This window comes from Phyllobates terribilis, unplaced genomic scaffold (genome assembly GCF_046119375.1).
Source record: "Phyllobates terribilis strain yellow unplaced genomic scaffold, ASM4611937v1 Scaffold_3__8_contigs__length_932513732, whole genome shotgun sequence".
NCBI lineage: Eukaryota > Metazoa > Chordata > Amphibia > Anura > Dendrobatidae > Phyllobates > Phyllobates terribilis.
Genome location: NW_027362763.1, coordinates 700,065,247 through 700,085,397, shown reverse-complemented (window position 1 = coordinate 700,085,397; position 20,151 = coordinate 700,065,247). Strand labels below are relative to the sequence as shown.

The 20,151-nt window shown below is 40.7% G+C and overlaps 1 protein-coding gene across 1 annotated transcript in view; it reads right to left on the bottom strand.

Moving 5' to 3' along the window:
* USH2A (usherin) overlaps window positions 1–17,104 on the bottom strand; it is a 461,796-nt gene extending 444,692 nt beyond the window's left edge. Inside the window, exons 1-2 of the mRNA XM_073673580.1 lie at window positions 16,707–17,104; window positions 8,698–8,863 (exon numbers count right to left, since the gene is read on the bottom strand). Coding sequence (XP_073529681.1) covers window positions 8,698–8,863; window positions 16,707–17,104 — 564 coding nt within the window. The remainder of the gene's footprint in view (window positions 1–8,697; window positions 8,864–16,706) is intronic.
* Between the last annotated feature and the right edge of the window lie 3,047 nt (window positions 17,105–20,151).

The window sequence follows — 20,151 nt, the reverse complement described above, 5'->3', positions numbered from 1 at the left end:
CCAGCCAGGTACAACTAGGCAGCTGGGGGCTGGAATCTGCAGCGCAGGGAGACCCAAGCTTTCTGGGTCCCACCCGCTGCAAATTGCAGTCCGCAGCCGCCCCGGAAAATGGCGCGTTCATAGAAGCGCCATCTTCTGGCGCTGTACCCAACTCATCCAGGGCCCTGGTGCGGTGGCTCACTGGGTAATAAAGGGGTTAAGGCCAGCTTGGCATTATCAGCTGGCCCTAAGCCCGAAATTCATGGGGTCACGCCAATATTAGACATGACCGCCATGAATTTCTAGTAAAGTATTTAAAAAAAACACAAACACCCAGAAAAAAGTCCTTTAATTGAAATAAAGACACAATTCTTTATTGTTCTAAATTAAACCATACTTACCGCCACACCCATTCCAGCTGAAGCCAACGATCTCCTGCAATAAAAGTAAAATAATAAAGCAACCTCATCCTTACCTTTCCATGGTTCCCAGGACAGCTTCAGCTCTGCTACATCGAGATGACAGGCTGGACCGCAGCAGAACGCTGCCATCCAGCCTGTCATCCCGCGGACACTGAGAAGCGCAGGCATGCTTGCGCTCCTCAGTGTCTTTCTGTGACGTCATCCAGATGAGCCGAGGTCATGTCCAATGAACTCAGCTCACCTCATGCACGTCACTGACAGCGTGGGAAAATTCTCCTGCACTCAGCGCTTCAGCGTGAGAATTCTCCCACGCTGTCAGTGACGTGCATGAGGTGCGCCGAGTTCATGGGACATGACCTCACCTCATGCACGTCACTGACAGCGTGGGAAAATTCTCACGCTGAAGCGCTGAGTGCAGGAGAATTCTCCCACGCTGTCAGTGACGTACATGAGGTGAGCCGAGTTCATTGTCGGCTCATCTGGATGCCGTCACAGCCAGACACTGAGGAGTGGAAGTATGCCTGCGCTTCTCAGTGTCTGCGGGATGACAGGCTGGATGGCAGCGTTCTGCTGCGGTCCAGCCTGTCATCTCGATGTAGCAGAGCTGGAGCCGTCGTGGGAGCCATGGAAAGGTAAGGATGAGGTTGCTTTATTATTTTTCTTTTATTGCAGGAGATCGTTGGCTTCAGCTGGAATGGGCGTGATGGTAAGTATGGTTTAATTTAGAACAATAAAGAATTGTGTGTTTATTTCAATTAAAGGACTTTTTTCTGGGTGTTTGTGTTTTTTTTAAATACTTTACTAGAAATTCATGGTGGTCATGTCTAATATTGGCGTGACCCCATGAATTTCGGGCTTAGGGCCAGCTGATAATGCCAACCTGGCCTTAACCCCTTTATTACCCAGTGAGCCACCGCATCAGGGCCCTGGATGAGTTGGGTACAGCGCCAGAAGATGGCGCTTCTATGAACGCGCCATTTTCCGGGGCGGCTGCGGACTGCAATTTGCAGCGGGTGGGGCCCAGAAAGCTTGGGCCTCCCTGCGCTGCAGATTCCAGCCCCCAGCTGCCTAGTTGTACCTGGCTGGACACAAAAATAGGGCGAAGCTCCACGTTTTTTTTTTTTTAAATTCATGAAATTCATGGAATAATTCAGAAAAAAAGGGCTTCCCTATATTGTTGTGTCCGGCTAGGTACAAATAGGCTGCTGGTGGTTGGGGGCAGCCCGTTCCTGCCTGCTGTACCTGACTGGACACAAATATAGGGCGAAGCCCCACATCAATTTTTTTAAATTATTTCATGAATTTCCTGAAATGATTTAAAAAAAATTGACGTGGGGCTTCGCACTATATTTGTGTCCAGCCAGGTACAGCAGGCAGGAACGGGCTGCCCCCAACCACCAGCTGCCTATTTGTACCTGGTTGGACACAACAATATAGGGAAGCCCTTTTTTTCTTAATTATTTCATGAATTTCATGAAATAATTAAAAAAAAAAAATACGTGAAGCTTCTCCCTATTTTTGTGTCCAGCCAGGTACAACTAGGCAGCTGGGGGATGGAATCTGCAGCGCAGGGAGGCCCAAGCTTTCTGCCCCCCCCCTCCCCCCGCTGAAAATTGCAGTGCGCAGCCACCCCGGAAAATGGCGCGTTCATAGAAGCTGGATGCTGTACCTGGCTGGCATACAAAAATATGGCGAAGCCCACGTCAAAAGTTTTGGGAAAAATTAATTAAAAAATAAATAATAATTTAGGGACTGCATCTTTATTAACTCCTCAAATGTCATTTAGTGTTAAAATAAAGGACTTATTTTAAAAAAAATTGACGTGGGGCTTCGCCCTATATTTGTGTCCAGCCAGGTACAGCAGGCAGGAACAGGCTGCCCCCAACCACCAGCTGCCTATTTGTACCTGGCCGGACACAACAATATAGGGAAGCCCTTTTTTTCTTAATTATTCCATGAATTTCATGAAATAATTTTAAAAAAAAATGCGTGGGGCTTCGCCCTATTTTTGTGCCCAGCCAGATACAACTAGGCAGCTGGGGGCTGGAATCCGCAGCGCAGGGAGACCCAAGCTTTCTGGGCCACCCCCGCTGCAAATTGCAGTCCGCAGCCGCCCCAGAAAATGGCGCGTTCATAGAAGCGCCATCTTCTGGCGCTGTACCCAACTCATCCAGGGCCCTGGTGCGGTGGCTCACTGGGTAATAAAGGGGTTAAGGCCAGCTTGGCATTATCAGCTGGCCCTAAGCCCAAAATTCATGGGGTCACGCCAATATTAGACATGACCACCATGAATTTCTAGTAAAGTATTTAAAAAAACACAACACCCAGAAAAAAGTCCTTTAATTGAAATAAACACACAATTCTTTATTGTTCTAAATTAAACCATACTTACCATCACGCCCATTCCAGCTGAAGCCAACGATCTCCTGCAATAAAAGTAAAATAATAAAGCAACCTCATCCTTACCTTTCCATGGTTCCCATGACAGCTTCAGCTCTGCTACATCGAGATGACAGGCTGGACCGCAGCAGAACGCTGCCATCCATCCTGTCATCCCGCAGACACTGAGAAGCGCAGGCATGCTTCCACTCCTCAGTGTCTGGCTGTGACGGCATCCAGATGAGCCGAGGTCATGTCCAATGAACTCCGCTCACTTCATGTACGTCACTGACAGCGTGGGAAAATTCTCCTGCACTCAGCACTTCAGCGTGAGAATTTTCCCACGCTGTCAGTGACGTGCATGAGGTGAGCTGAGTTCATTGGACATGACCTCACCTCATGTATGTCACTGACAGCGTGGGAGAATTCTCACGCTGAAGCGCTGAGTGCAGGAGAATTTTCCCACGCTGTCAGTGACGTGCATGAGGTGAGCTGAGTTCATTGGACATGAACTCGGCTCATCTGGATGACGTCACAGAGAGACACTGAGGAGCGCAAGCATGCCTGCTCTTCTCAGTGTCTGCGGGATGACAGGCTGGATGGCGGCGTTCTGCTGCGGTCCAGCCTGTCATCTCGATGTAGCAGAGCTGGAGCTGTCCTGGGAACCATCGAAAGGTAAGGATGAGGTTGCTTTATTATTTTACTTTTATTGCAGGAGATCGTTGGCTTCAGCTGGAATGGGCGTGATGGTAAGTATGGTTTAATTTAGAACAATAAAGAATTGTGTCTTTATTTCAATTAAAGGACTTTACTCTGGGTGTTTGTGTTTTCTTTTAACTTTGACTATGGGGTTAGTAATGGGGGTGTCTTATAGACGCCTCTCCATTACTAACCTGGGCTTGATGTCAGCTGGCATTATAAGCTGACATCAACCCCAACCCTATTACCCCCTGCCACCGCACCAGGGCAGCGTGGAAGAGCGAGGCTAAGTGCCAGAATTGGCGCATCCTATGGATGCGCCATTTCTGGGGCGGCTGACGGCTGGTGTTTCTAGCCTGGGAGGGGGCCAATATTCATGGCACCCTTCCTGGGCTATTAATATCAGCCCCCAGCTGTCTGCCTAGCCTGTGCTAGCTATTAAATTAGGGGGGACCCCACGTCATTTTTTTGGGGGGGTCCCCCATTTTAATAGCTAGTAAAGGCTAGGTATTCAGCTGGGGGCTGATATTAGTAGCCTGGGAAGCTCCGTGGGTATTACCCCCTTCCCAGGCTTCAAACATTTGCCCCAGCTGTCTGCTTAACCTCCGCTAGAGCCTAAAATTAAGGGGAACCCCACGCCAATTTTTTTTTAAATAAATCCTTTATTTTAACACTAAATGACAAGTACAGTAATCAACACTGTCACTGTACTTCATATATATGTGACTGACATGTTTCTATCTATCTAATCTATGTGTGATTCTCTATTCCTTCTATTCTAAATTGTCGGGTACAGATGCTGAATTGCCGGCCGGCTTTCTTAAAGAGACGGTGCATGAAAACACTATTATTTTTTTAAATAAATCCTTTACACTAAATGACAAGTTCTGTAAGCAACACTGTCACTGTACTTCTTATATATGTGACTGACATGTTTCTATCTATCTAATCTATGTGTGAAGCTCTATTCTGTCTGTTATAAATTGTCGGGTACAGATGCTGAATTGCCGGCCGGCTTTTTTAAAGAGACGGTGCACGAAAACACTAATATTTTTTTTAATAAATCCTTTACACTAAATGACAAGTACAGTAACCAACACTATCACTGTACTTCATATATATGTGACTGACATGTTTCTATCTATCTAATCTATGTGTGAAGCTCTATTCTTTCTGTTGTAAATTGTCGGGTACCGGTGAATGCCGCTGATGAATTGCCGGCTTTTCATGTCATTCTACATTATTCTTAGTTGTTTTACTTCATGTAGAATTAACCTACAAGGAAAGAAAGGGTTTATTTTCATTCCGATATTTGTGTCCCATTGACTTGCATTGGTTTCCGGTATCGGAATCGGCGATATCCGATACTTTTTGGGTATCGGCCCGATCCAATCCGATACGATATTTCCTGATATCGGAAGGTATCGCTCAACACTAGTCATCACGCCTGCTGCGTTGAGACGTCAGATGCCGAGGAAGAATGATGGAGGAGGAAGTATGTTCTCTCCTACTTCATTGCTTTCAATTTTATCAGCATCCAGGATGCCGATACTGTTGAACTTGCAATGATGGGCGGGCGGTGCCGGCGCTGGCACCGTACAATCCTGGCTCATGTGCCCCATAGAAGCCACGTGGCCTGCCGCTATTGGCGGTACGTCACTGCTTTCTATCTATCTATCCCATATCTATCTATCTATCTATCTATCTATCTATCTATCTATCTATCTATCTACATAAAGAAAGTGCAGCAGCTCTCTGAAAGGGCCAAGATACATAAAAACAATGAAAACATTGAATCTAAACTGTATTGTTACTCAGTATATTATGCAGTTTCTGCAGCTGGCACCTGTTACACTTAGGAGGTACTGGTCAGGTTTCTATCTATCTATCTATTTATCTATCTATCTATCTATTATCTCAGATTCCTTACTCTGCATGGTCAAATTCATAATATTAAGAATAATAAAATAAAAAGACATTTGCAATAGATCAGTCTTTTATATACAATATATAGCTTGTGTATCTTGTGTATTTTGCATCTTGTGCATATTGCATATCTTGTGTGTGCTTGGCATCTTGTGTATGTTGTATATTGTGTGTATTGTATAGGAAATGTGACTTGTGTATATTATGTATATTTTATATTGTGTAATAGTTGTATATCTTATGTATCATGTGTATCTTCGGCATCTTATGTACATTTCATATCTTGTGTATCTTCTGTTTGTTGTATATTTTGTGTATCTTCCGGATCTTGTGTATGTCGTGAACCTTGTGTGCCGCTGTCACACTTTCCCCATATACAGGCTTTTCCTTCTCCGTATTCTGGGATTATTTCCAATAAATTGAATTTCCTGCCCATCACTTCTCTCTCCACCTGTTTTGCATTCCCCGTATTCTCTGTTTGCTGGTCAGTGACCGATGGCGGCTCTTACCATCTGACAACTGATCGCGCTCTACGTTCCATCAGCCATTGCACAGTATCTGTGTATCCAGACTCGGCTTTAGGTTTACAAGACGCAGAAGGAAGAGGATATAATGTTAGTGGTTGATTCCTTTAAAAGGAGGTGTCCAGTGTTATTAGATAAAAGTCTCCTACTTTCAAAAAACAGACTCACACTTTTCCACGAGTGGTGTTTTGTTTTGCAGCTCGACCGTATTGACAGAAATCTGGCTGAGCTGCAATACCATATACAACCTGTAGACGGAAGTGGCGCTGTTTTAGGATTAAAGAAGATAATACAATCTTTTCCTACTTTCATAGTGGAACCACCTCCATCTTTTAGCTAAGGTGGGGTGCCAGCCTAGTCATGCATTTTACCAAAAGGATATGGCACATATTAAAATGTTGGTCCATTGAGCTCCTCTTGTTTTGTCAGTGTAGGGAAATGATGACATGTCTACCACTTTCCCCAAAAATTGGACCTCAGATTATAAGGGAGCTTTACAGATGCAGAGGCCCATCAGAGTACAGATGTGTCCAGTCTTTAATGGAGTTGTGCACTACTGGCTTAATTGCCCATCGTAAAAAAAAAAAAACAACATATACAGGGTTGTCCAAAAGTACTGTAGGTGGACAGAAAGTGCAATAAGGTTATGAAGGGGGAGATTTACCAAACATGGTGTAAAGTGAAACTGGCTCAGTTGCCCTTAGCAACCAATCAGATTCCACTTTTCATTCCTCACAGACTCTTTGGAAAATGAAAGGTGGAATCTGATTGGTTGCTAATGGCAACTGCTCCAGTTTCACAGATCTAATTTTCACAGATAGATCTCCCCCAAATCTGTTTTCTTTTCAGATAATTCAGATAACACATAATGGCAAATAATTTAAATACAGATCAAAGAAAATGGATTTTAGCAGAGTATGGGAAATCTCAAAATGCTGAAACCGTTAGAGAAATTTGGTTTGAAACATTTGGTACTCAAGCCCCAAAGAGACAAACCATTTACCGCATTCATGACAAATTCAATGCCACCGGCTCAATCCTTAATGCTCCAAAAACTGGTCGACCCCAAAACCGTCTGTACAGAAGATAATAAACAACTTGTTCCCGAAACATTTGTTAAGAGTCCAAAACAGTCCATCAGAAGAGCCTCTGTGGAATTGGGAATTTCACGAGCTTCTATCATGCGAATCCTGAAATCTATTGGGTGGAAAGCTTATCGTCCACGTCTAATTCATGGTTTATTGGAGGATGATCCAGACAGGCGGCCACAATTTAGTGAGATTATACTTAACGAAATTGAAGAAAATCCAGTAATTTTAGATAACATTATGTGGAGTGATGAAGATTCTTTCATAGAATCATAGAATGGTAGAGTTGGAGGGGACCTCCTGGGTCATCTGCTCCAACCCCCTGCTCAAAGCAGGATTTCAAATTCTCCGGCCATATTAACAGACATAATTGTATTTACTGCCATAATGAGAACATGCATTTAACATTAGAGCAACAACTAAATGAGCCTGGTGTCAATGTTTGGGGTGGTATTTCAGGTTTTGGTGTTTTAGGACCAATATTTTTTGATGGAACAGTCACAGGAGATAAGTATCTCGACATTGTAATGAATCAAGTTGTTCCCCAGTTACAGCAACAGCCTAATTCACATGACCTTTATTTCCAACAAGATGGGGCCCCTCCACATTATTCAAGAGTGGTCCGCGAGTATCTTGATGAAACATTTCCTAATAAATGGATTGGCCGAAGAGGCCTACTTGATTGGCCGGCACGTTCACCAGACATGACCCCAATGGATTTTTTCTTTTGGGGAGTACTCAAGGACAAAGTTTATAGGCGAAAACCAAAAAGTGTCAGTGACTTAAAAAATTACATAAGAGATGCATTTCAAGACATTAATACCCAAAGAGACTTGTGCAAAAAAGTTTGTCGAAGCGTAAGAGGCAACTCCAAAGCTGTGCAAATTATAATGGAAAACAGTTTGAACCCCTGCGGTGATAAAATTTAAGGGCTTTTGTATTATTGTTCAGAATAAAATGTAATTGTCAATGTTATGCTTGTGTTAGTAAATATAATTTTATATATAAATCAAAATAAATGTTATCATTTTCTGGCCACCTACTTTTGGACCACCCTGTATATACCTCCTGCATGGGTGCTGTTTCTTCTATATCAGAACTGAATCTCCCAGCAACCACGTAACATCGTCTATATTACATGACTACTGCAGCCAATCATGAATTTCACTGCTGAGCAGAATATTGAGTGGCTGCAGCGGTCACATAATGTGACATGACTGCTGTGAGACTCATCACTGAAATCAGAAAAAAAGATCCAGTTCAGGAGGTAAAAATATGTTTTTTTTTTCATGGGCAATCTAGTTGTCTAGTAATTGTAGTAACTGACTACCTTTTTTTCATAAATATCATTAAATTCAGTACATTATCATAATATAGTAGCAAAACTTTCAACAGGCTGCAACTCATATCACAACCACCGGGTGGCCACGAATAGCATAAACATCTCCTGACAGAGTATATAAAAAATATTTTTATTTTTCAAAACTTCCCTTAGCTCTTCTATCAATCTATAATATATATATATATATATATATATATATATATATATATATACATATATACACACACTCATACTCCCTCACATCGGTGCATCTTGTCGCTACACCTCAGGAGCTTCTCTTCACACATCATTTTAAAACACTTTTCATGTTTAACCAAATGTTATGTATTTCTACTCACCTGCACACTAAGATGAATCCATTTCTTCACAAGAAATCTCCCCTGTGTCATTACTTTTATAGGAGGCTGCAAACCATTTACTGTGCGATAATAAAACATGGTCTCTTTCTCGGAGATTGTGAGTTTGAACACAATCTGCCCATCAGCAGACTTTTCTATCACACACCTTAAGAAGTAAATAGAAAAAAAAAGATCAAAATCCCCTCAAAGTATACATATACTGAGAAATATATTGCAGGAAAAAGTAGAGTAAACCAATGCTCAGGTACAATGGTAATGTACAATGCTGACATATAGTGCTGACATTGCTGACATATAGTGCTAATTTACATTGCTGAAACATTGCACTAATGTACAATGCTGACATATAGCGCTAATATACATTGCTGACATATAGTGCTAATTTACAATGCTGAAACATAGCACTAATGTACAATGCTGACATATAGCGCTAATATACATTGCTGACATATAGTGCTAATGTCCAATGATGACACATAGCAACAATGCACAATGCTGACATATAGTGCTTATGTGCAATGCTGACATATAGTGCTAATGTGCAATGCTAACATATAGTGCTAATGTACAATGCTGACATATAGTGCTAATGTGCAATGCTAACATATAGTGCTAATGTACAATGCTGACATATAGTGCTAATGTACAATGCTGACATATAGTGCTTATGTGCAATGTTGACATATAGCGCTTATGTGCAATGCTGACATATAGTGCTAATGTGCAATGCTGACATATAGTGCTAATGTACAATGCTGACATATAGAACCAGTGTACAATGCTGACATATAGTGCTAATGTACAATACTCACATATAGCGCTAATGTACTGCCATATAGCCCCAATTTGCAATGCACTCATACAACACTCTTACAGTTGAAACCAGAAGTTTCCATACTCTATATATAAAAAGACACATATTCATGTTTTTCTCAATATCTGACAGAAAATCAGAATAAACCTTTCCCGTTTTAGGTCAATTAGGATTACCATAACTTTTAATATTTGCCAAATGCCAGAATAATGAGAGAGGGAGAATGTTTTATGGCATTTTTATTACTTTCTGCAAAGTCAAAAGTTTTCATACATTTCATTAGTATTTGGTACCATTGCCCTTAAACTGAATGACTTGGGTCAAACGTTTGGGATATCCTTCCACGAGCTTCTCACAATAGATGGTCGGAATTTGGGCCCATTCCTCCTAACAAAACTGGTGTAACTGGTGTAGGTTTGTTGGTCGTCTTGCTCACACCTGCCTTTTCAGCTTTGCCCATAAATTTTCAATAGGATTGAGAGCAGGGCTTTGTGATGGCCACTCCAAAACATGAACTTTGTTATCCTTAAGCCACTTTGTTACCATTTTGGCAGTATGCTTCGGGTCATTTACCATTTGGAAGACCCATTTCCACCCAAGCTTTAACTTCCTGGCTGATGTCTTGAGATGCTGCTTCAGTTTTGCCACATAATCTTCTTTTCTCATGATGCCATCTATTTTGTGAAGTGCACCAGTCCCTCCTGCAGCAAAAACAACCCCACAACATGATGCTGCCACCCCCGTGTTTCACAGTTGGGATGGTGTTCTTAGGCTTCCAAGCTTCGCCCTTTTTCCTCCAAACATAACGATGGTCATTATGCCAAAAAAGTTAAATTTTAGTTTCATCAGACCACAGGACATGTCTCCAAAAATTAAGGTCTTAGTTCCTGTGTGCATTTACAAGCATTAATCTGGCTTTTTTATGTTTCTTTTGGAGTAATGGCTTCTTCCTGGCAGAGTGGCCTTTCAGCCCATGTTGATACAGTATTTGTTTCACTGTGGATATTGACAGAATCATACCAGCTTACGTCATCATCTTCACAAGGCCTTTTGCTTTTGTCCTTGGGTTGATATGCACATGTCAGACCAAAGCAAGTTCATCTCTGGGCACAGAACCCGTCTCCTTCATGAGCGGTATGATGGTTGGACATTCCTATCTTGTTTGTACTTGTGTATAATTGTTTCTACAGATGAACGAGGCACCTTCAGGTATCTTGAAATTGTACCCAAGGTTGAGCCAGACTTGTGCAAGTCCACAATTCTCTTCCTGATATCTTGGCTGATTTCTTTAGTCTTTCCCATGATGCTACACAAATAAGAAGTGTGTTTCATGTGTGCATTAAAATACCTCCACAGGTGTGTCTCTAATTAACTCAGATGCTTCCAAATACATGACATCATCATATGGGCAGTCCAGAATTGTTTAAAGGCATAGTAATCTTAGTGTATGTAAACTTTTGATTTTGCAGTAAGTAATAAAAATGCCTTAAAACATTCTTTCTCTCTCTCATTATTCTGGCATTTGGCAAATATTACAAATTATGGTAATCCTAATTGATCTAAAACGGGAAAGGTTTATTCTGATTTCATGTCAGATATTGAGAAAAACATGCATGTCTGTCTTTTTATATAGTGTATGGAAACGTCTGGTTTCAAATGTATGTATACAATATAGTGCTCACATACGATGTCTAATGCTCATATACAATGCTCACTTGCAGAGTTCACCTACAATACTGACTATAGTACACAAATGCAGTGCTAATATACAATGCTTACTCACAATTCTCACATTATAATAATGTACCCATATACTATATATTACTCACATGCAATGCTCATGTTACAATGTTACAATATATAGGTCACTTTTCCTATAATGTTCAAATCTAGTACAGTGCTCACATTACGTATAATGCTTACATTATGTACAGTATAGAGATCAAATTGGCACAAATTTTAGGAAATTCTCTGCACCTAGCAAATTCAAACAATTTTGCTTCGAGTTGCCAAACAAAAAAAAATGACCACTGCCATTTTACACATTGCAGAAGACTGCATGAACCAGAGTAGGTTTACATGACCTCAGGCTTGGACTTCCCCATAATATCTTGCAGCTATCACTTCACATGGAATAGCGCAGCCAATCAGGAGAGACTATTATAGTCTATATAAAAGCAGAGGCAAGGAATGCAGCAGACATTTTCTAGTGAATCTGGATAGTGAGAGGACGTCACATCTCAGCAATAGAGATAGAGAAAGAAAACTATAAAACATTGGACAAATACTGCAGTGTGTTGTACAAGTACAACGGTGAAGAAGATGAGTGTACAGTTTGGATACAGTCCTATGAGACCTCAGAGTATTACACACGTCTTTTTAGGACGATTGAGGACTTTATGGTATTTGCTATTCGCATTGAATTAATTTACTGAAAATAGAATTTTGGGGAAAAATTTGGTGAAGCAAGAGATTTTGAATTTCAAAAGATTCACTCATCTCTAGATAAGTGCGATGCTCACAGGCAGTACTCATCTGCCATCGCTATGTACAATGCTCACCATACGATAGGAAGGATATAATGGAAGTTCAGTTTAAATGACCTTCTGGTTTTATAGATTCAAGAAAAGGTTTTAAAGAACTAAAATTCTTAGAGGATCTCTCTTTTATTTGATTCTTTCGTTAAAACTTTGAGAAATATCTAATACATCCACTGCTGAAGACAGAATTTAGTTTTGGTCATAGCATCTTAGTGGCCACAACCAGGTGAAGACTCAAACTTTTTATGCTAGACATAAAGGCGCTTATTGCTAAAAGTTTTTACTCCTCAAGAAAACTTTGAAAAGTCGTAAAACTTTTGTGCTACTCGGAGTTGGGCCAAAAGTTTGCGACTTTTGGCGTTTTCACCCCAGTTTTTACCAGCTCTGCCAAAATGGGCAGAGCAGGGGAGCTGTAGGAGGTGGCATGATCAGATGAGCTGTGGCGTTCCCTACACCAGAAACCTCACTTCAGTCCATGACTGGAGTAAAATTTCTAGCGTGGTGCACAGAGGCACACTCCACCTGTCAGACACTCTAGGGGTGTGCACTTCCTCATGAATTAGGAGTGTCTGATTCCACCACACCCCTCAATAAGAGAGGCGAGAAAATTGCCAGTCTTGATGAATTGGGGCCAAAGTTTTCAAACCCAAACAGGAACTGCCATGTAGGAAAATGTTATTAGCATCCTGTCACCGGTGTGTCAGATGTGATAGACAGTCGCTCCGCAGTTGGCTGCAGAAGAGATCTTCGTTTGGCATTACAGACACTTTCTTTGATCTGTCTCATTCTAGGACCCTGCAGCTATCTCCCTCCTGCTAATTGACACCCTGGCCTGGGTGTTTAAACACTCTCTGTTTGCTATAAGGAGCTCAAGCTAAGTTACTTTCCCCCGTGTTTGTCTCCCTTGTTGTCTTTAGTTGTTAGTGGGGACTGACTTGTGCTCACCCCCCTTCCCTATCCAGGGCCAAGCTCTAGGGAAATACAGGGTTTAGGTTCCTGTGAGGCACCAATATAGGGATGATAGGGGAGACAGGGTTATATCAGATCAGCCTAGGAGGTCTCCACTCCCCCTTTCCCTAGTGTCTGGGTTCCTTTCCCCTCATCCCTTTGTGTTGCACTTAGTCTTTCCCACACTTTGTGTGACACATCCACTTTGAACCCCATTATTATAATTCAGTTTGTGTTTAATATGTTTACAGTCTTTGAGACATTGCTCAGGGGTGGGGACTATGTTTTCTCATGGGAGGTCCTTCACACTACATAATTGTAACTACAATATTTTGTAAATAACCAGAATTGCTCTGTTAATTACAGGAAGCATTCAGAAACTTACGTCAATGGCAACGAAGAACAATTTGAGTCCAAATTTAGTCCTAAGGCCTCCAAGGTCATTGGGTTTGCCACCGAGAGTGCGGAAAGTCTCAGCTAAAGAAGTCTAGGCACTGAAGTCTCATTTATCATTCCCTCTTTATGCTATTTACATTTCACAGCTGCTTGCCCCACTGTTGTCTGTATACATTCGTACCTTGAGGCTACTGTTCATCATTAAGTTTAGTGCATGTTATACCGTATGGTAGCGCTTTGTTACAGGGAGAGGAAGGATTGCTTGCACCAGCACGGAGCGGGAACGATGATGAGGAATGCTCTTCTCCCATTGTCTGGTGCTCATCTTTAAACTCCTGCCTCATTAGTTACTATGCAAGCCATGCTAAACAAAGCCGAAGAACACTATTCATGCTAATTCGATGCCACGGGCTGGAATTCCTCTAAGATTATAGGCATTGTGTATCTAATGATAGCAGCTATTTTTAAGGGTTGCCTCAGGTGAGTAGTGGAAATTCAAAGACGTTATTGCACATTATATCTTAACACACATGTGGATATATTCAAAGGATATTTCCGCGGCGGTCGCTCTGTTGGGAGCATGATTTTAGAGACAAATAGGTTTTCATTATTCCGCCAATTAGGACATTAGATATTCTCTTGGTATATGTGAATAATCAACTAATTATTAAAAAGAAAGCCGTATACCGAGACAGGAGAGAAAAATGAAATATCTAAATTACAGATAATATTTTTTAAGGAGGCTTTTTAAAGTGAATAGTTAAAGGAAATATCAGAAGTCATTTATCTACATCTTTGTTATATGAAATATATTACTCATTTTTTTTCCTTAGCAGTTTAACCTTTTAGAGGTTTGCTTATCTCAACGTTTTTCTATGTGCCTTATTGGGATATATCTGCATCATAAAAAGGGGTCCTCCTCCATGAGCCACCGTCGAGAGTCTCAAACAAGAACCTGATTGCACCATTTACCTATGTTCTTAGTTCGACATAGACCAAGATAAATGGCATGAGTTTACCAGTTTAAAAAAAAAAACAACAAAAGCATGATTTTCCGATACTCTGTTAGGAGATGATTATGGTATATGTATCTGAAACTCTGCCACCAGGGCATACAATTTAAAGGTAAGGCTTAGCCCAGTCAATTACACTCCAGGAAACTTGTCCTCCAGTGGTTGGGATGTTTTGCATCCTGTCGATATGTTTGCTAGCAAGCCCTGATATTGTATTTACTTTATTTGGTGAGAAAATGGAGTTCCTAATCAAATTCAAGGTCAAGTAACTCCCTCCATATACAAATATGTTCCCACTTACCTATGCTCTTGGCTTAATATACCCTGAGCTAAGATGATCAGATTAAAAAAATATACATGATTTTGTGAAACTCTATCGGGAGACGTTTATTCTACAAGCGTCTTTATATAGCTACCGAGTGGTTGTGATGTGCATTGCAGTTTGTTTTGCTAGACTGTTGAGATATTGTGTTGAAATTATATGGTAAGAAAATAGGGACCTACCAAATTCTAAGAAAGGTAAATCCTTTAATGTACAGAACTGTCTAAACTATACTCTTGGTTTCACATATCCCAAGATAAATGGCACAAAATGACCAGTTTAATAAAAAAAACAACATGATTTTGTGATACTCTGTTAGGAGATGATTATGCTGGTTGCTATGATGGTTGTCTGAATAGACGGAGAAGGAGCAGAAAAAATGGTGATAACAATAATAAACTTTTATTGAAAAATAATATCACAAAAACAAGGTGATAATGGACAGGCAAAAGGGGGTTCACCAAAGGTCCTTATTTCTACAGAATAAATTACAGAGTAATAGAATAGCATGTCAATGTATAATTTGTATACTTCTGCCCCATATGTACATAAATAGGCTAATATTGCAATATGCCTAGTGGCCTAAGATTATCACATCAATATTGCAATATGCCCATTACCCTAATGGCCTCAGATACCAGCAATATATATCTCCAATATATGAACTAATGGTAAGCCAAGTGACAAGTAATCCCAAGTAGGCAACAGAAAATGGGCCAGAGGACAGGGGACAGATGGAAAAGAAGCAGATTCTTACCAATTATGTGCACCAAGGTGAGGGGGGGAGGATGGAAGAAGATTCAATAGCCTGACACGCGTTTCGCATTGTTGTAGTCCGCTTTTTCAAGGGCCAGATATTTGGTCCTTGAAAAAGCGGACTATAACAAAGTTAAACGTGCGTCAGGTTATTGAATCTTCTCTGTTCCATTTTTATGGACAAATTAATAATGCATGCAATGAAGTAATGAAAGGCAGATCTAACACCCATCTGCATTGCAAAAAAACACACAGAGCTGCACCCAGAGCCCATCACGTCTGTAATTTGCAGTCATGGCTGGCCCAATTTTCAATATGGCCTGCGAAACCGAGACTTCATTGGAATTTTTCGGCTGGGAATAATTTATTCCAGCACTGATCTCACGCATGGGAAACCTTGAGCAGGCTAGTCATTCATATTAGGGGAGTAAAAGAGAATTGTAGCTCTTGAGGGAATGAAATACATCTCCTGGATTCCATCTTGCTCATGTGAGTTATAGCAATGAAAAATACTTGAATTAGCTTTTTTATCTTATCCCATAACTTGCAATTCCAAGCTCTGGGATCGAGGATATAAATAGATGTCATGGCGCCCCATAGCAAAAGTCCGAACTGCCCTCCAATTATGTTGGCGAGGTCACATCACATAGGCAAAGTCAAGAAAAGAGGTTGGCCAGAAACGAAGGAAGACATAGTTGCTGTCTGCTTATTGGTCAGCTGAATCTGCGGACATGTATTGCCCTGCCCACGAGGAACGCTGGCGCTTTGTAATCAGGAATAGGATTACAGAAGTGGGCAATCGGCATCGGGTCCTATAGCACTTGCTTGGTGTGCCTCCATTAGAGGTAGGAAACTGTCTGGGGATCCTGAACTGGCTGGAAAACTGGATGATGAAGAATAATACTAGTGGCCAGCCCGTGACTCAGTAAAGGTCAGGTGCTTAAAACACTAAATAATTTAAGCCATTCCTTTAACCTCATTTTGGGCAGTTGTCCAACAGCATCAACTTAGAAAGCGTCACATTACAACTTTTACTAAATAAATCTACCCCATTATTACTTTATCAGCAGCTCATAACGAAAAAGTGCAAGTTCAACCAAAATTATGATATTGAAGAGGATGTTTATTTTTTTTTTTGCTTTTCTCTGAGCTGTTCCTTTGGCATAGAAGGAATGTGTAACAGATGCCTCCGTACTTACATTTCACCCTCCCGCTCGGGTTTCAGCCATACAGTGAGCGTGAACGAGCTTCCAATTCTTAAAGAAGCAGCGGTGACAAAACAGTCTCTGTGATCATAAAATATAAAACTATTGGAAAAGTTCCTGGACTCGGGACGTAAATCAGTCGTATCTCTTCTGACACAGGGTCCGAGATCATCCCTCAGAAGCCGATGGAAGTCAGGAGAGGCGGCTCTGTAGGGACAGTCTTGAACACATAGTCGTTGAGTGCAAGTCTGGATACTTTGTAAATTCACATCACTTTGACAAAAGAAGCTTCGTTTTGGGATTCCACAAGTTACGTCAGGTGGATCTGTGTATATAGGCTTAAATGCTGCAATATTCTCCAGTTCAGGGAAAAGACCTTGTGCTTTGACCATAGGGAGACCCAAAAATAACACTTTAAAAATGTGAAGCAAGGAGCCAAATTTTCTTCTCAGTTGGAAAGAATACATCTTGAGGCACAATAATAATTTTATAAAATCTTTAAATATATTGTGGTAGATTTATTATTAATTATCATCAGGTGTTGATCTGTGGGTATTTAGATATTTGGTATTCTTTTGTTGTATGATCCATCGTCAATCACCTAAAAGAAAAAATGTGCATTATTGGAGACAATCTGAAAAACGTTCAGAAACCTTCTACTTGGCAAACCCAACTCCCTACAGTGCGGGTGTCAGCTGTATTATACAGCCAGCACCCAAGTCAAACCTCTGAGATCAGACATAGCACCGATTAGAGAAGTTCAACCTCTTAGATGCCACTGTCAATTGTGACAGCAGCATTTAAGAGGTTGGAAATGTTAGATGACACTCGTCAGTCCTCCACAACATGATTTTTGAGTGACAATCGCAGTAATATGGCAGCCGCTGGGTCTTGTATTTTCAGAACGTTGTGCAGGACATTACACCATTTATACGATTTATATTCTGTAGTCACAAGTGATTTATTTAAAGATTATTATTAAGAGGAGTCTACTAGTCCAACATTTTCTTTTCGGGTTATATATGGAATTTCTTTTCAGCTATATCACTATATGTGTTCTTTTATTTTTCCTTAGCAAGAAGAGATAATGTTCTAAAGTCATTTGAGTCTATAATGATTTATTTAGTTTGAAACGATTTTTTATATTTATTTCCCGTGCATGATTTTTTGTATCCATTTCTTTGCTGATGCAAACACATATGTGGTCATAACATGTTTATATTTCATTATTTCTGTGCTTTGTAGTGTTTGATGAAGGCCCATTACTTAGGGCCGAAACGTCACCGACTTATTATTTGGATTGCCTAATAAAATCCCGTTACTTATTTTGGAGTATTTTACAATTTCCAATTGGAGTAGGTTCTTGGCTTAATTAAAAATAAATTCCGGAGAGATCCTTTTTATCCGTTTTGGCACCTTTTTAAAGCAAAAAGTGGCACGTTGTTTGAAATGACGCAAAATTCTGGTATAAAAAAATCATCCCGAAGTTGACTGGGGTACATTTGTGCCAAAATGTTGTGACTTTTTAAAAAGTCGCCTTTAATTAATCAGTCTAAAATATCTGGAAAAGCCATATTGACATAAAAAAATTAACTAAACAACAAAAGATAACATTAAAAAAAAGTGAAAAAATTCGATAATGAATTCGTCACGAATCAAAAAGTCAATTTGATTAAGAAATTTTCATGCCAAAAAAATGCCGAAAATGCAATTAGTAATCAAACCTATTGTTTTACCTTTCACTAATATATAGAAGTAATGTAAGAAATCCCAATTGACATTTACGATTAATAAGCAAGAAAAAGACAAAATGGTGAAAAATAAAGAGAATAAAGTATTTTAACACTCACATGTCTGCATCTTTCACCAGCAGCATTACTGAAACAGAACAGACAGGGATGAAACACTCACTTATACAGGGCGGATGAGCAGGGCTATAACCTGGGGCATTGCCGGAGGAGGCGTCCTGTGGGGACAGGTGAACTGTAAATTAACTTATTTTTTCAAGTGTAATTTCTTTATCTCTTTGTATTTTTTTCCTTGCTATAAAACTGAGGTCTTTCTGAACTTTACACCATTGTTGTAACAGTATATTGGATTTTGGGTTACTTTAATAGGTAGTTGTTTTTTTAGCCTTCTGGAAATTAACTGGAAGGGAAAGCTCCATGGGTCATTATACAACCAGTCGCCCCACCTATCATGGGCCATTTTTAATCCTGGTGTCTTCATATGTGGCAGAGGGTCTTTTGGCACCAATCATGCACCGGTTGAGAATGCTACCTCTCCACTCCATAGCACTGTTCAGAAATGCACATTGATGGTAAGCAATGGATCCCATCCCATTGCTTATCATTAGTGATGAACGAGTATGTTCTGTTAACCCTTTCGGCGAGCATGCTCGGGTGCTCGCCGAGTATCTTCAGCGTGCTTGGGTGTTATGTTTTGGTCACTCTGTGCTCATGATTTGCGACTGTTTGATAGCTTTAATACATATGAGGAATGCCTAAGAAACAGGCATTTCTCACATGTATTGAAGCTGTCAAACAGTTGCAAATAATGCACACACAGTGACTAAGACATAACACCCGAGCACGCTGAAGATACTTGGAAAACACCCGAGCATGCTCATAAATCTCGAGTAACGAGCATGCTCGCTCATCCTTAGTTATCATCTCCTAGCTTGAATTAACTGAGGACTAGAAGACATACATTAAGATTTCACGGTTTGCACCTCCATTACTAAGAATTATTGTTTGTGAGCACATCGGTAAAGTCTGTTAGGAGAGGAACATAAAGCTTTGCATTAGGGACCTGTGGGCAATCTATTCGTAACAGCGAGATGGCTTCATGAAGCTAGATATGCCGTCTCTACAGAAGAATACATGCGTAATGTGACAGGTGATGGAACATGCCAAGGATTTTTGGTCACACTCCTATGATATTCATGAGTGATTACTCAGTTTTGCTTTCATAAAAAAATGGAGTCATGCATTAACAGAAAATTGGCCCAAAGATATTTATGAGATCCAATGATCCATAATATGATCTTGTGCATGAATGCTAATACTTTCCAACTTTCATCCATGTCCTTCTGGGAGTGACAACATTTTTTGTTGTATACCCAAACCCCAATATTCAAGCCCCAAACTAAGACACTATCTCCATGCACCCCACTACTACTTCACCATGCACCTCATTACAACTCCACGCCCCCTCCATGCACCTCATTACACCTCATCACCTCATAGATGCCCCCTCTATGCTCTAGACTACAACTCCCCCCCAAAACTCCCATACACCTTACTACATCTTCTGCATGCCCCACTACACTTCATTGATGGCCCCTTTGTGCACCCCACTACAACTTCTGCATGAACTCCACTACACTTCATCAATGCCCATTTTATATACCCACTACACCTGCACACCCTCTCCATGC